General features: G+C 36.9%; 1 protein-coding gene across 3 annotated transcripts; it reads right to left on the bottom strand.

The window, feature by feature from the left end:
- Positions 1 to 12,743: 12,743 nt before the first annotated feature.
- Positions 12,744 to 15,149, bottom strand: LOC135768127 (deep-sea actinoporin Cjtox I-like). 3 transcript variants are annotated; one of them, XM_065277273.1, is made up of 3 exons: positions 14,021 to 14,437; positions 13,703 to 13,821; positions 12,744 to 13,496 (listed from the first exon to the last, which is right to left on the bottom strand). In XM_065277273.1, the coding sequence occupies exons 2-3, from the start codon at positions 13,801 to 13,803 to the stop codon at positions 13,076 to 13,078; spliced, it is 522 nt and encodes a 173-aa protein (XP_065133345.1). In that variant the 5' UTR covers positions 13,804 to 13,821; positions 14,021 to 14,437; the 3' UTR covers positions 12,744 to 13,075. The 3 variants fall into 3 exon arrangements, with proteins under 3 accessions (XP_065133345.1, XP_065133344.1, XP_065133343.1); XM_065277272.1 differs by having other exon boundaries at positions 12,745 to 13,496; positions 14,043 to 14,433; XM_065277271.1 differs by lacking the exon at positions 14,021 to 14,437 and adding an exon at positions 15,019 to 15,149 and having other exon boundaries at positions 12,746 to 13,496.
- Between the last annotated feature and the right edge of the window lie 2,773 nt (positions 15,150 to 17,922).

Raw genomic sequence — 17,922 nt, 5'->3', positions numbered from 1 at the left:
TTAGTGAGTACAAGTAAATAAGTAAAAAACAAGAGCTAGAGAACACACAAGGGACTGGCGACATCTAACAACGAACGACAAAACAAGAATGAACAGGCAGGGTATAAATGCAAGACAATGACCAATGACAGAGCAGAAACAATGAGTAACTAGGACAACACACAAGGGGAGAAGCATGATCACAATGAATATCCATGGTAACAAACAAGGGGGCGGAGACACTAATTAACACAGGGAGATACAACTGGGAACAAGGGTATACATGAACACAGGTGAAACACAGGTACACAGAGGCATAATATTAACCAAAACACAAGAATTACAACACACCAGATAACAGGGACACAGGGAACACGTTACAGTTATCTTCGTGTTTAATAATTGTTCCCTGTGTCATTTCACCTTATTTATTATGACTCAACTTGTATACTTAAATGTCCTGATTTCTTTGTCAGAATTCAACATTTGGCGTGATGGCTACATCTGGTGGAAATTTTGTGTCAATAGCCCACTTAGAAATCCCCTTACTGATAAAAATGCTGATGTGACAAATACTTATTTTCCCTGCTGTATGTTACCCTATTAAGGTATAAAACATAACAAAGTCATTAATATTTTTTTATTTTTTTGCAGCAAAAAAGTATGTGATTCTGACCTCCCTTCTTGTTCTAAAACATGCCATACCTATATTTACTAATTTATTTTAAACAATATAAACAACAGATTTAACCTAAACAAGGAACAACCAATTTTGCTAAGAATCAGCAGTTCTGAATGTCTGGTGCTCAAACTTTTTCTTTTCTTCCTCAAACTGCAAAAAAAGATTGACAGGTTGAAAAGAAAGATTGTTTAGTAATACTAAGGGAGTTTTGTATACTCCCTTAGCTCAATATGTTTCATTGTTGGGTTAGTTGAAAACGTCGGTCGGGTGCGGGTTGTTTATACATTGATCCGCGCATCACTGTTACATCTTCAACCCCTTTCAACCTGGGACTACATTTACTTTAAAATATATGCATTTGGTAGACACTTTTATCCAACGCAATTTACAGTGCATTACAAGGTATGTGTGCATTTCTCAGTATGTGTGTTTCCTGAGTTCAAACCCATGACTTTTGCACTGCTAACACAATGATCTACCACTGAGCTGTAGAGGAGCACTTATACAGGTCTAGGTTTAAGCCCTGTCTCCTGCTCTTGAATTATGCACATTTTCCAAGCTTCCAGTTCTCAATAGTGCCTCTCTTTTTTTAATGCTGGCAGGGAAAGGGTTAAGCTCTACCTATTGCAATACAATATATTCATATTCTAGCGATGCTATTTTGCAATATCTTTGCTTATTTCCAACATTGGGTATAAGTTGCAGATTATTGAAAAGAAATACACCATCTTGCTGTTAAAAATGTTCAGTCATTTCAGCATTCCTACAGCCTGAACCACTGTAGTGAATCCACCCTTACATGCTAACAAAAACATGAACATAATTCATGTTACAAGTTTTATGCCAGTATAATCAGAAACGTCAGCGTGTTTTAATCCATGATCTTAAACGCTCAAAGCAAGACATTCATCTGTGAAGCCAAGTTAATAAAGAAACAACACAATGTCAATGCAGAGTTATTTTAAATGAAGTTCACATGAATTGTCTAAATGTGTTCACCACTTATTCTTGTATTTTCAATGCTTTATCAAGTTAAAACAATACTGTACATCAATGTAGCAAGAACAGATTTTCTGTCACTGAAAGCCCTGATGCGGTTTGTAATCAAATAGTTGAGCACTTATGACTTAAATTGTTCAATATGGATCCATAACTTAACTATCTTTGTTAATTTAACATAATAACTTACAAAAACCATAAACTTAAAAAATGCAAGTGCAATAACTTAAAACGATCAGTTCAAAATGCGGTGAGTAATATGCAGCATGAAAATTTTGAATGATTTAATTTTGGTCAAAGAAAAACAACTGATAGGACATATAAACCAGTTGATAATAATATTTCTTAGCGTTTTACACTCTTTGTAGCATTTTCATTCAGGTGATCAGTGTTTGCTTTGGTATGCATGCACCACATTTAACTCATCGTATTTCTCTCCAATATAATGAAGATTCATGTGAACAGTGCAGTTTGTTGTGTGCTTCCGGAGAATTAAGTTCATTACACCTTGCTATATAAAGTTAAATGACAATTTAAGTTCAGTCTTTATGGACACCAAGTGAACTTAATTGTTTAAGTGCACTGCACAAACTCCAAGTTTTGTGAACTTAGCTATTTTAGTTCAGTCTGTGTGGCCACCAAGTTAAGTGAACTTAAATATAGAAGGCCCATTTCTTAATTGAATTGAGGCGACAAGTTTACTCAATAACTCTTTCCCCATCAGCGTTTTTAAAAAAAAGTTGCCAGCCAGCGCCAGCATGATTTTCACAAAAGTTTAATGCCTTCCAGAAAATGTTCTTCTTTAAATATATAAACAAACAAAGGGAAGCGTTTTCTCTTAATTGACGACTTATCTCGAATTATCTCGTAAATGGCGGCGAAAGAGTTAAAATTAGTTCAGTCAACTTATTAGGGTTTTCAGTGGTCATTGTTGACTCTCACCTTCATGCCAATGCTGTATCACTTCTTCAGGCCTGTGCTCTCCATAAACACTGTGTTGTGTTTTTATTTTGTTTATTTTCTTAGATATAGATTTCAACACTTTCCCCTATAGAAAGATATAGACTTTGCCCTAGTATAATACAGAGTTTTGTGTTATGAAAACAGAATTAATTTATTGCATTGACTGTTTTTAACAGTTTATTCATTTATAGCATGTGTGACCTGTTAAATTGGAAAATTAAACTGACTTAAGGACTGTCGGATAGGTACACTTTATCCTGGTGGACCGATTAGAGTCCAAGAATTCAGATACTGATTAAACTTTACTGTAGAAAGGAGGGGTTTGTGTATGGTCTGTACAAACAAAACAGATATAGGCTACACAAGATATGATAAATTACACAAAATACAATAATACAAAAAAATACAGCCCAGTACTTCTAAATGTAGTGAAGAATGAATTATATTATCCACAGAGTAGGATTAACAATATGAGCGTGAAATAATAACTGTAGAATATCAAATCTGCATATACTTATATAAGTGCTTAACTTAAATCTTCATATAACAACCATATGCAATACAGAAACACATACTAATATAAACAAAAACTAACAATATGTTAAAATGTAACAAAATAGCAATATAAATCAAACAATAAACTCGATATGGTGGGAGATGCACGGACTATTGTGCATAAATGAACACTCGATTAACAAGCTTAACTCAAATTTAAGTGATATCGTGCAGAACTGTGACATAAACATGCTCTGGAGTATATTTTTATTATATAGACAGAGCGCTGTTATGCAAATTTGAAAACCACGCCCACCGGGGGAAACAATCCAACCGTCTCCATTGACTTTGTATTGCGAGAGGCCGCCTCCTTGTCATTTCTGGCTTATAACAAAAAATGAATGAAAAACAGAATAATGCCTAAAAGCTGCTGTGTGACAACATGTACAGCTAACAAGTAAAAAAAAACAAGAAATAAGATTTTATAAGCTGACGAGCAGTAAAACCCAGTCTTTAAGGAGAAAAAAGTGGATCGCCGACTAAAAGTTTAGCTCCAACTTGCCTCAGCACACCTGCCTAAAAGTTTCTAGTATGCCTAGAAAGACCTTAATTGTCTGCTTCAGGTGGGTTTAATTATGGTTGGAGCTAAACTCTGCAGGACACTGGCTCTCCAGGACCGAAGTTGAAGCCCATTATTGATGTAACTAATGTAAAAGATCCTTTATACAATGCAGGATTTAGTTAATTTAAACAGTCACAATTGCATACTTTTTTTATACCAATTATATTTGTCTACATATGAATTCATGAAAATAAATTCTTATAAGGCAAAACTACATTTTTATCTTAGACTGTCATAGATCTCTAGTTTAATAATAGCTTTGCCCACATTTGACATTGTTGCTTCTAATTTAACTCTCTGTGCACTATAGGTGATTCCAGACACTTTTGCCTTCCCACGGGTAAAACTGTTGTCGCTTTCGTAATACATTTTTTCATACAGGGCTTCATTGCACTCACAATCTGTCGTGATCACCCCAACTCCGAAGATGTTATTGAAGATGGCGTTGAAGGGAACGGAGAACATAATAGCCATCCGATCAGTGCACTCCTTGTTCTTCATGCAGAGGTCATAGGTCAATACGCCTACAGCCCCGCAGAGACTGAATGCAATTTTTGTGAATGCGCAGACCCCGGTCTTGTTGGAGCTGATTGTGGGCTGAGGAGGATGCCAGCAGGACCCACTGCACGTGTAGACTCTAAGAGAAGTTTAGAGTTAGTCGATAATGTTTTTATAAAGTTGGCCTAACAGTGAAATGGCAGCTTTCATTAAGTTTCATTTTGTATTTTTTTTACAAGGTAACAAGATTTTTCTTGAATAACACATTTACTTATTTTAAGTGTACTTGGAAGCATCACAATTGCTTGGTTTATTCTCAGTGAAAGTTTAAATTATCTGAAAGACAAAACACATGACAATGTATCCCTAAATGCACAGTCTACATTCATTTTTTTCTTACTTTGGGTTGATAAGGCTGTAGACGTCGCTCATGTTTTTGATCTCTATTGTGCAGCTCCTGATGCGGTCTATATTTGCTGACACACTATCTGCAGTCGCCATGTTGTCACTTTTTCAGAACTGAAGGATCATAAAAGATTAGGAAAAACAAAGATTGTTTATTCAAGACTGGACAAATTCCTTTGTGAATATAATTTTGAATTTGTGTGCTGCATGTAATTTTTGCCAAGCCATATATTCTTCTCAAACAGAGTTTCAGTTTATACTCCAAACACACCAATGTAACATGCATACAAATATTTCTATGTATATTTAATAAAATATTTGAGTAAAGGTTATTTAAAGTTGGACATCACTTTTGGCGACAGCGCACACCAATCCACGCAAACCCTCTGTACGTCTGTAACTATGGCAGCAGGTACAGATGAGTGCTAACTACAGTTTTAGTTCAGGTGCAGAACGATCTCTAATTAAAACCTTGACAGTACGGCAGATTATGGCAGACACATGCAGGCTCCATACGGCTCAAAAGATATAAACTGTTTAAACTGACACAAACAATATATCAGGAGCTGTGGATCTCTAAGACATCTACCTAAAGACTGCGGCATTGCTTCAGATCCGTTTTTACATCAATTATCTTTGTAAATAAATACACTAGTTAACTGCCAAAATGTAATCTTGAGATTTCCCACATGGAAAGAACCTATATGTGGATATATGTGCATATATGAAACCTATATGCAGCTTATATGCACATATATGCTGCATATATACAGCATATATGCGCATATATGAAACCTATATGCAGCTACTATGCACATATATGCTGCACATATACAGCATATATGCACATATATGCTGCACATATACAGCATATATGCCCATATATGCTGCACATATACAGCATATATGCCCATATATGATAATATATATGCTGCATATATGCAAAATTGAGGTGCATATATGTGCATATACAGGCCATAAATTATGTGAATTATTAAATAAAGTTATGATGTCTGCACATTTAAAACATTTACAAGATCTGTCTACGACATGTATAACAAAATGGTTTAATTTAACAGCTACTGTTCAGTGATATTTAACAGTGACAGTAGCGCAGATGGTAAAGCGAGTTGTCTAATGATCGGAAGGTTGGGTGTTCGAATCCCAGCAGTGGCGCGTGGGATTGTGTTTTTTTTTGTAATCTGAAGGTTGGAGGTTTGAACCTTGCTCCTACAGGTGCAGACTGTCATTGGTTGGACCTTTATTTATGTTTAATTTATTAGCAGCTACAGATTTTAATAATTTTACCAATATATAGGTTAACATATATGTGCATATATGTACATATATGTACATATAATATAGGAAAACGGCCAATTTTATATATGTCACATATATGTAAAACTTATATCAAAACCTATATTGAAACATATATGTTTATATATGTTTTTTCCATGTGGGTTACAACATGGCATCTATTTTAATTTCGAATATAAACGTGCAAAAGAATATATGAATTGCCTTTTATTATAATTTTCCTATATTGAAACATCCATCATTTTAGTGCATGAATCATTTTAGTGCGAGAAATGGCTGTCCACCCAAAAATCCTGACTGCCCCCCAGTCCAGCAAGTGTACTGACTGCTCTTCCGAGGGGCGCAAATTCAAAATATGTGTTCGGAGTGTCATGTGTGTTGCTCTTGTTTTTAAAATATGTGTTTGTTGCGTCATGTGAACCATGTGCATCACGTGTTTTGTCAAAATAAGTGCCTGCTGCACACGCTTCAAAACCGTTTATGATAAAAGAGACGCTCACGTTCACAAAATACACGCAGGACACTCCCTTAACAGTAAACTCTGATTACGCATGAAATTATGCGAGTATCTGGCAAACGCGAGCGAACCACACACATGACGGGCTACATACATGTTGTGACGAACTTCGCATCGTGCACCCTCAAAAAAAGAAGTCACTGGCCACCACTGGTACTGGGCTTGCATGAGATTACTTTGGCTTATGTCTGTACATTATGTAAATGTAAAGATAAATTAAGAGCAGAAAGATAAATTTTTTATAGTTTTCTTCAATGCTGTTAGTTTAATTTGTTATATACATTATCCATTCTAAATATTATTTCACATTTAAAAAATGTTTATGTCCCAAATCATAATATGTTGATATTATAATATGTTAATATTAATATCATTAAATTAAGTCCTGTCTAAATGTATCAAATAAAAACATTTCGGAGTTTGTAGTTTAAACTCAGGCATTAAAATACACTTGTCTGTCAAATCCTTGGTTTACTTAAGAATATTCATTTTATAGATTTACCAAATCACAATTATTTCCACTACTGGTAGATTTATTATTAAATCTATTAATCATTAATATTCATTTAAATAGTAACATATTTTATAAATCTTCATGCATCAATGTGTCACTGTGTTCTATCAGAATCATTTACTCACCTTCATCAAAACTCTTCTCATCTGTCAAAAAGTAACTGAACACTGCTTATATATAAACACCCTGATACTTGGTTATGCAATGTTTGTCTATGGCAGTGGGGACTCCTCCCACATGAAAAAATTCTAGTAGCCTAAACTTTACTTTATTACAGTAAATTACTACACTATGTTAATATAGCTACACTGTAGTATTAACTATGGTAAATGATTAAGCTGTAGTGTATAATATAATATTAAAGCAATAAACCCCAAGAAACAGTGGTTTACGTTGCATTAGGCGAAGCGGAGTACCTAAAACTCCCATAGCTGTTATTAAATGCACTGTAACACCACTGCTTCGCGGGGCTTATTGCTTTTATAAAACAGTTACTTCATATGCATAGCAGGGTTATATAGACTAAAACACAGCAAATAAGTAAAATAAAGAATTATTTTAGTACAAATATTAGTCTTCCGCTCAACAAAGTAGTTTGCTAAGAATAAAGTGTGGCTGCAACGGAGCGGTTCCCAAGCAACACAGACGCATAAGTGTAAATATGATGAAAGTTTTTGGTTTTTATTTTCATAAATTAACATTAATCTAATTTATACATCTGTGTGTGTTTAAACAAAAGGGAAATTTAGCAGGATGGGTGTGGTTTGCATATGTGGTGCCAGTGTTGTTTGCTGCAGCTGCAGTTACTAAATATCTGTTATTTAGTCTCCTTCTTTATATATCTATTTAAAAAGATACAAGAAATTGCTTTAATGGGGGAGACCAGTTTACAAAAGTACTGAAAAGAAAACCACATACACTGTTAATTGGGACGTGCGTCTCCAGCAAGAGGACGTGCGGAACTCAAACTTTCTGACTTGGGGGATTACTTTACTCTTATTGCTACAGATCCAGTGAGATCTATTTAGTTTTTTTTTTTTTTTTGTGGTATATTACAATATTCGCGATCGCCTTTTTTCATTTTTTTCATGGTTTGTGTTCTGGTCTGAGGATTATTCTCGCAGTATCTTGGTTTCCTGGTTGGAAGGTAAAGACTGTATCGCTATCCTGGAAAAGACTTTTAGTTTGGAGGTTTCTTTTAATTTGGACTTTTAGTTCAATTATTTGGACTGAGACAAAGGGGGGGGGGGGCTTAATATTTGTGTGTATTCAGCGTTGTCAGAATATTTATTTGATTCATTTATAATATAAGGCGCTAAGCAGGTCATCTAACTGATACAGTTTGGTACGTTTTTTTTGTTTGTGGTCAGCGTTGTCTGCATATTTGAATGGTGCACTGTCTTTATTCCCTCCATTATCTCTGCTCATTATGCAAAATCGTTAGTTTAAGAATGCTTTGTGTATTGATGAAAATACAGGTGCAGCAGGTCACCATGTCTGGGGACAGTAAGGCCAAGACGTCCATGATAACACACATGGGTCTTTATCAGTTCAGTTCTATGCAATTTGGGCTCAGGAATGCCGGAGCAAAGTTTCAGTGGCTAATGGAGAAGGTTCTGAGAGAGCTTATAGGGAAGATCTGCTGTGTGTACATCAATGATAGTCTTTTCACCCATGTCTAAACGACATCTCAGAGATCTGCATGACATTCTAGGGAAGCTCCATAAGTCTGGTCTTAACTTCAAGAAGTGCGCCTTGTTCAGGTGGGAGTTGAAATTCTTGGCCCATATAGTCTCAGATAAGGGTGTGCAGGTGGATTCACAAAAGACTCTGGTCAGAGGAGTGTCAGCAGAGTTTTGATCATCTAAAGAGGGCGCTGGGGGATGCACCTATCCTCATGAAGTCTGGGACCTCCCTGCCGTTGGAAGTCCACACAGATGCCAGTGATGTTGGGTTGGGGGCTGTGTTGGTGCAGAGTAGCGATGAAGGAGAGAAGGTAATCGCTTATGCATCCAAGGGGTTGCGGGGTGCAGGATTGACATGCAAATTAAAAAAGTTAATATTAAACTTAGAGGTAAATGCGGAAAAAAAGCGCTGTCTTAAGCACTAACCGCTACGTTTAAATAAGCTCAATAACAGTAGAAAAATTACATTATCTCTTAAAATGGAATGTAATTAAAGTGAGTGGACTGGATTGTTCTTACTGACACCTCCACTGGTCTCAACCCAGCCACCTATCCATCCCTCTCAAACCTCCTTTTCATGGTACATATATAGTAGTTTAAATAAATCATATCTATAAATTATTCTCAAACTCTTGAGAAAACTGCAGTCCTGTATGACCGACTTTGACCTGCATAGCAGGTTTAGAGATTAACCTTTAATCGAAAGTGAAAGTGTAAAGATTGTACAGGTAAATACAGACTTGTCATGGTTAATTTGAAAATGCAAATAAATTCCCGGATCTGCCTATACTGTTAGGAGCAGCAATATCCGGTAAAGACTAGGCTACACAAAGTTAGGTGCTTTTACTGATAACTTGACTAACCTGCTCCCTTCTTGGCAAATATTTGCAGCATCTTGCTGCGTCTGGGAACAGGGTATTTCTTCGTTTTCTCTCTCTCTCTGCTTTTTCTTTGTGTTTTGCGCTGCATATTTTTTGATATAGCCAAAGAGGCATTGCGTTGCCGGCAGTGGCGTTTCTACAGTAAATGGAATTAGACCCTGGGTGAGACCCCCTTTGAGCAAACATATTTTTATTTTATTAAAACAACATAATTAAAGAGAAAAATATACTTCTCAATTGCATAAATCCTTCATTCAAACATTCGAAAGAGAATCCAGTTATTTAACTATTGCATTACAACATGAAACCCTTTTTAAGGTGCACAATCTCCAACATTGCCAAAAGATAATGAACACAATTCTGCCTTTACTACTATCACAGGCCCAGATGCCCTTTTTTCCTCAGCTCCTTCCTTCCATTCTTCGCCTCCCCAAGCATGAGCATGCCTCCGCTAGCGGGACAGGCATTTCCTTCTAATCCTGTCCTCCGTCTGTGGCCTGACTGAAAACTGTAGCACGAGGCTGCCTCCACTAATGGCACAGGCCCAGACGCCCTATTTTCTTCCTCAGCTCCTTGCTGAGCAAGTGAGACCTACCTGTCTGAACTGCAGGACCAGCTAAGAGGCAGACAGTGTGTGTGCCGAAGTGATGAAATTCTGCATCGAAGGCTGGCCAGACCGCAGTAGATTGGATGCGCTGGTAAGACCTTACTGGACTGAAAGGGCTGTTCTCAGCACTCACAATGGGCTGTTATTGTGGGGTACTAGGCTAGTTATCCCTTCAGTTACAAGGAATAGGGTGCTAGAGAAAATTTACGAAGGGCACCAGGGAGTCTTTAAAGGCTGTGAACGAGCCAAACAATCTGTGTGGTGGCCTGGGTTAAGTAGCCAGATAGGTGAGCTGGTGTTGAAATGCACATTGTGCGTTAAAAAACGTGCCAATGTGACGGAGCCTCTTATGCCTTCCAAGCTACCTGATAGGCCATGGCAGAAGCTAGGGGCTGATATGTTTACATTGAAAAAGAAAGACTACTTACTTGTCATGGATCATTTTTACAAGTATGTGGAGGTGGCCCAGCCGAGCCCTAAAAGAAGTGCGGATGTGGTAAAACACCTCAAGCCAATTTTCGCCAGGCATGGCATACTAGAGATTCTAGTCACGGACAACAGGCCTTAGTTCACTGGGGCTCACATGACAGCTTTCACCCCTGAGTAAGAGTTTGAGCATGTAATGAGCAGCCCAAGTTACCCTCAGAGCAACGATGAAATGCTGTTCAAACCATCAAAACCCTGCTAAAAAAAGCAACTGACCCATATTGTGCGCTGTTAGCTTACAAGAACACTCCTTTGAGCAATGACTTCAGTCCGGCTGAGCTGTCATGGGTTGTTGCCTGCGCACAATGGTTCCTGTTCACCCAGTGGTGTTGGAGCCAGCCATCCCAGACCTTCAGTCATTGCAGCGTAAGGAAAGAGAGAAGAGATGGATAGACTCAAGAAATTATGACCGCAGACACAGAGTAAGAAACCTCTCTGACCTGTCACCAGGTGATCAAGTGTTGATTACAGATACAATCTGCAAATGAAACACCAAGATCTTACCTGGTCAGTGGATAACAAGGTACTTTAAGGAGAAATCGTTGTCACCTTGTGCCCATGTCAGCAAACAACAGCAGTAAAACACTTGAACATGCTGTAGGGGTTGACCCGCTGAATACTTCGACAGACACTGGTCAGATATCTTCGGAGGAGGCTCCGGGCTCTCCTCAAACTGTGAGAACCAAGTCTGGCAGAACTATCAAAAAGCCAGATATATTGGACCTGTGAGAACTAAAAAGAAAAACGTGGTTTGTTTAAGTTGTTAAGTCATATAAATGTGATTAATGGGAAGTTTAATCCTGTTGAGTGTTAAATGTTTTGGGGGCTACTTGTGTTAAAAAAATAACAAAAAGCGTTAAATAGGAAAAGTGTTAAATAGGTCTGTAAAGAAATGTGTTATAGTAGACCTGATATTTCACAGTGTTACAAATGTGAGATTAAGAGTTTGATGTAACATGGGGTAAAGGATTTAAGTCTAAGTTTAATGCTTTTCAGAAAGGGAGATGTGGTGTGATCAAGAATAATGTTATATGACTGGGCACTAGGGGGCAGTAAAGGGCCTTCCTAACAGTATAGTGGGGAGTTCATCAGTGAATAGTGTATATGAGTATATGCCATGTAGATGAGCGCTGCTGAGTTTTTATTATATATATTAAGAACCCAAACACGACAATAACATTGAACAAGTTGTAACCCTGATCAAAGGCTCCAGTTGCGTTGTTCGGCTGGCAAAGTAGACATCACCATTGCATTTAAAGTGATGCCCAGGCATAGAGAATTTTTATTTGCCTGCAAAAATCCCCAAGATTTTGACATCACACAGAAGCATTGGATGGGTTCTCTTTAACAACTATGCAATTCCTACGTTGTTCACATTAAGATGATTTCTTAATCATCTCGCTCCCTGGCTGCATTCCGGCCACACGTTTTTTGTAAGTTATTATTTTTATTATTATTAACCAATGTTACGTTTATGATCATGATACGCATAGAGCATATCCAACACATATAACTAATCCGGTTCAGTGATCTTGGAATAGACTTGATGTTAAAATTTTTAAATTGAATTTGTAGGGGAAAAGAGTGTGCTTGTGAAAGAGTCTGGTATAAATGTTTTTGTTTTAAGATTATGCATTGAAATAATCTCATAGTCGTGTAATGTATTTTTATACAAGGTTACATATTTATCTCAAGAAAAAAAATTTAACCTGAGATATTCACTTTAAACCACTTTCCACTATGTAACTAATAATTCAATACACTAGTGTTGTAGTCAAGACCACCTAAACCGAGACCAAGTCATGACCAAGACCAAGACAGGCAGAGACCGAGACAAGACCAAGACCAAGACTTTAAAGGGTCGAGACCAAGTCAAGACCAAGACCAGTACAAGTCACTGCATTAAAACACGTGGAAATAATAAAAATAAAATGTGGAATATGCATATGATTAGGCACTTCTTGTCTCTGTGTAATCAAAAATAATCAAAGGCATTGCAGATATGTGTGAATTTATATTTGTCTAAACAAATAAAAGTGAAGAGCTGAAATCAACTTAACCATTTATTCTGAACTGTCTTTCCACAGCTTGCCATCCACTTAACACAATGCAGGTGTTTTTAGTAATAAAATTAGAAAAATTGTCATTGGGAGAAACTTAAACAATGCTTAATCAATTGCCAACATCATATGCCAAAACTGAATAAACTGCATAAAATTCATGATAAAAAATACACTTCCAAGACGAGGCCAAGATCTTTTAAAAGTGGTCTTAAGCCCGGTTTAGAGAACTACAATACACAATACAGGATTCAGTCAATTTTAACTATTTTGCCCCTTTATTAGGTTTTACAATCACAATTGCATACTTTTACTTTTATGAATTCATGAAAATAAATTCTTTTGTAAGGCTAAATTACATACTTTTAGCCCAGCTTGTCATGGATCTCTAGTTTAATAATAGCTTTGCCCACATTTGACATAGTTGCTCTTAATTCAACTCTCTGTGCCTTGTGAGTGATTCCAGACTCCTCTGCTTTCGCACGGGTAAAACTGCTGTCGCTTCCGTAATACATGTCGTTGTACAGGGTTTCATTGCACTCACGTGCAGTCTTGATCACCCCAATTCCAAAGTAGTTACTGTAGAAGTTGTAGTCGTAGGGAACGGAGAACAGAATAGCGATGCGTTCAGTGCACACCTTGTTCTTCATATGGAAGAGGTCATAGGTCAAGACACCTACGGCCCCACGGGCAGTGCCTGTTTTAGTGATTGCGCAGACCCCGGTCTTGTTGGAGCTGATTGTGGGCTGAGGAGGATGGCAGCAGTACCCACTGAACGTGTAGACCCTGAGAGAAGTTTAGAGTTAAGTCAATAATGTTTTAATAAAAATGACAGCTTACATTAAGTTTCATTTTGTACAAGGTAACAGAATTTTCGAATAACACATTTGCTCATTTTAAATGTTCAAATAAGTGTTCAGGTGAAATTCAAATAATCTGATAGACAAAACAAATGACAATGTATTCCAGTACGTTCATCATTTTCTCCTTACTTTGCGTTGATGAGGCTGTAGACTTCGCTCATGTTAGCAATCTGTATCGTGCAGTTTCTGTTGGTGTCTAAAAAAGCTGACACGCTCTCTGCAGTCGCCATGTTGTCACTTTTTCAGAACTAAAAGATCATTAAAGATTGGAAAAAACAAAGATTATTTATCCAAGACTGGACAGACGCCTTACGGAGGCGCATGATAAATTCTTCTGAATGCTGAGTTTTAGTTTATACTCCAAACACCAATGTTACATGGATACAAATATTTAAATGTATATTTAATAAAATATGTAAGTAAAAATGATTTAAAGTCGGACATCACTTTTGGCCACTACTGCACACACCTGCACGCAAACCCTCTGTCTTGACAGTATGGCAGATATTGGCAAACACATGCAAGCTTCATACGGCTCAAAAGATTTTAACTGTTAGCAGAGACAAACATTGAATCAAAAGTTGTGAATCTGAAAGACATCTAACTGCAGACTTTCGCTTTTTACTAGCATGAATTGCGTTACTACATTGCATATAAATCCGTTTTTGCATGCCGTGATTAAATTAATACAGTTAACAGCTAAAATTTACACCAGGGCACAAAAGCTTTATACTGTGGCACGTGCCCTAGTAAAAAGGGTTAATAGGGTATGATAGAGTCAGGAATTAATGAAAATATAGCTATCACATATCACATTGAAAAGGAATTTATTTTTAAATGAAGAAATGTTTGTCCGGGTACTCCGGCTTCCTCCCACAGGCCAAAAACATGCAAGTTGGAGAAGCTAAATTGTCCTTCCCCTAACCTGGAATGGCGTAAAGAAATAAAGGAAAAAGAAGAAATGTTTGAAATCTATCTATCGCATTTGTCGTGCATCTATTTAAAATATTGAATATGCTCTACAGAGATTTTTTGGTCATTTCATCAATTCAAAAGATAAATTAAGAGCAGAAAAGATACATTATTTATATAATATTTAAATGCTGTTAATTTCATTGTTTTATAAACATTATCCATTCTAAAAAGTATCTTAAATTTTATGTCCCAAATCATAGTTGATATTATAATATGTTAATATCAATATCCTTAAGTCCTGTCTAAATGTATTAAATTCAGATATTTCAGATTTGGATTGCAGGCATTAGAATGCACTTGGTTTACCTAAGAAGATTAATTTTATAGATTACCAAATCAAATTTTTTGCACTGCTGGTTGATTTATTATTTAAATCGATAAATCATTAATATTCATTTAAATATTAAATAATAATTTTTAAAGTGTCTATTGCGATGACTATGAAAGGCATAAAGTCTTAATTTACTCACCTTCATCAAAACTCTTCTCATCTGTCAAAGAGTAACTGAACACTGCTTACTTGTAATCACCCCGAGGCATAGTTGTGCAATGATCGTCTGTGATTTGTCAACTGTCACTACTCCAATCATGAAAAAAGACTAGCCTAAACTTTAGCTTATTAGTTTTGTATTAAATACCATGCTAGTTTATTGGTGATGTAAAATGTGGGAGGAGTTATGGACCTGCCCAGACAATCTATTATTGCAAAATACGGTAACCTTCTGATCGAGGTTGAGGACAAGTTTTGACACATCAGCATCTCACACATATACATTTAGAACAAGTTTATTAATGTAGCTATACTGTAGTATTAACTATGGTAAATTACTGTAGTGAATAATATAATATACTTTATAATACAATAGTGCTTTCTGGTTCTCGAATCTGATTGGCTGATGGCCGTGATATATCCTATTACTACTGTAACAGTAACCGCTTCACCATTCCGTATCATTTACATACGGTGTTGCCAACTCGGCGACTTTTCAGACCCCTTTAGCGCCTGTTTTATAAAAAAGCACCTATAGCGACAAATCTAGTGACTTTTGGATAAGTCGTAAAAATAAATAGCTTGATTTACTAAAAAATATAGAATTTTTGCATCCCTCTTTTTAAGCAAGTTTCACATGGAATTTTAAGCAATTGCTTAATTTTTTAAAGCTTAAACTGCTTAAAATTTCATGTAAAACTTACTTAAAAAACTTACTTAAAACTTTCTTCATTTTTTTAGTAAATCCAGCGTATAATTTTTTTCAGTGTGGCTTGAGATGTGTATGCATTTCGTGTGCTTTTCCCGGGCACAGTGGCGGATCTAGAGATTTTTCCCAGGGTTGGCAAAGGGGTGGCATGAGGTTCCAGGAGGGGGGCCATGGAAATTATTCATAATTTAAAATGGTACGGTTTTCATTGAATGTGTTTTGTTCTCTACATTACATTACAAGGACTGGGAGACAAATGAGAGATGTAGCTGGGTTTTTGGATGGTGTAGGGCTTAATTTGTGAATTGTGGACCTTTTCTCTGTGTAATCACTATGAACAGTTTGTGAAGTCTATACTTAAATTGTACTGTGTGAAAACACAGGTTTGGGGGTATGCTCCCCAGGAGATTTAAAAAAGACCCCTCAAATGATGTGTTCTAGTGGGTTTTGAGTGTGTGTGTGCGTGTGTGTGTGTGTGTGTGTGTGTGTGTGTGTGTGTGTGTGTGTGTGTGTGTGTGTGTGTGTGTGTGTGTGTGTGTGTGTGTGTGTGTGTGTGTGTGTGTCCGCGCATGTGTGTGTGTACTTGGTAATTATCACGTTGTGGGTACAGTATAAGCTGCTTTTGCTGTGTGACACGCGTTTGCTGCGGGCGTATCTTGATGGACGCGCCCCGGCCCTCGGGAGAAGGCAGTTAAAATAGATTTCTTATTTTCATTTTCGAAATTTGTGTTGGTTGGTCCTGATCGATTGTGCAATCTATTTTCGAAAGGAAAGCGACAGCCCTACTTATGGCACAGCTTATATCTCAGTTTAATTTGGCATGTCGACCATTTTTCAAAAATGAACAGTCATACTCATAGATGCTGGGAAAGTGGATGCATGTCAATTTTGTAACAGCAGTATTTAAACGCACACAAACAGCTAGACCAATGTAACGTTAGACCCTTGTCTGACCTGACAATCATAGAAAAATTTTATGAGACAACAAAGAATTGAAGATGTAAATAACGTAACAATGTGGTTGTTGTTGCAGGGTCTGCCAATGGACTTTTTTTAATTTTGCTGGGGTCGCCATGGGAGTAGCACAAGGTCCCGGGCCCTATGCATAGGCAGTCCTGATGGGCCCCCCATATTTCCATTTTAGTTTTTTAATCACTATATGAACAACTTGTATGATAACCAAACAAGACTTGATTCAATCATATTTTATTTTGCTAAGAAATTTAATTTTTACATACATTTTGCATACCGTTTATTTATTTAGCCTTTCACCTCAAATTGCATGTAGCCTATAATTAAATTATCATCTGAAAGTGTATGTTCAGCTTTTTCAATGGGTTGTCTCGGTTTATTTTTAGCACTAACAATTGCGGGAATAGTCAAACAATATAGCACCATAGATTTCGTGTTCTAGTTTCTGCTCACCTTTCTTTGAACAGAAGTCAGTCACAAATCGTTTCCCCTCGTTTTGTTTTTCCTTCTTATGTCTTTCCTTTCTTTTTGGTGGCTTGATTTAGCTTTCTTTGAGAAAGACATTTCAACCTCATAAGTTTGCGCTTCACCAGACGCTCAACTAACATAAACAAAATGCATATGCACATGGACTAAACCAGTGGTTCTCAAACTTTTTCAGCGTGCGGCCCCCCTTGTCTAAGGCACATTGCTTTGCTGCCCCCCAAATAAAATTTATGACAAAACCCAGTTATAAAACTTAAAATTTTAATAAAACAAAATAAATTATACAAAGAGTGCTGTTGGTTAGTAGCCTTTTTTAGGTTTACTTACACAGAATTCATGATAAATTAATGTATTTTATAAAATGTCAAAACTGGGGCCCCCCTTGCACCATCTCGCACCCCCGGCCCCCGGTTTGAGAACCACTCGACTAAACCATTTGGCGCATTAGCAAGGGGTGGGACCGTGAGACTTTAGATTTCGATGTTTTTACTTATATAAAATGTAGTCAGTCAATTCGGTCAAGTCAGTCAGTTATTCGACCAATACACTAACTTTACATTTCATCTGACATTTATTATCAAATTTAATAAAATAAAATATATTCCAGACTTTTCAAGGACCCTCTCTTGGGGCCCTGGTAATCAGTACTGGTTTTACCCCCAGTTCGACACCCCTGCGTGACGTATAGCATGTGCGTCAACAACTCGTTTTAAGTGA

Source organism: Paramisgurnus dabryanus, chromosome 23 (assembly GCF_030506205.2).
Source record: "Paramisgurnus dabryanus chromosome 23, PD_genome_1.1, whole genome shotgun sequence".
NCBI lineage: Eukaryota > Metazoa > Chordata > Actinopteri > Cypriniformes > Cobitidae > Paramisgurnus > Paramisgurnus dabryanus.
This window is presented reverse-complemented; position numbering and strand designations above follow the sequence as displayed.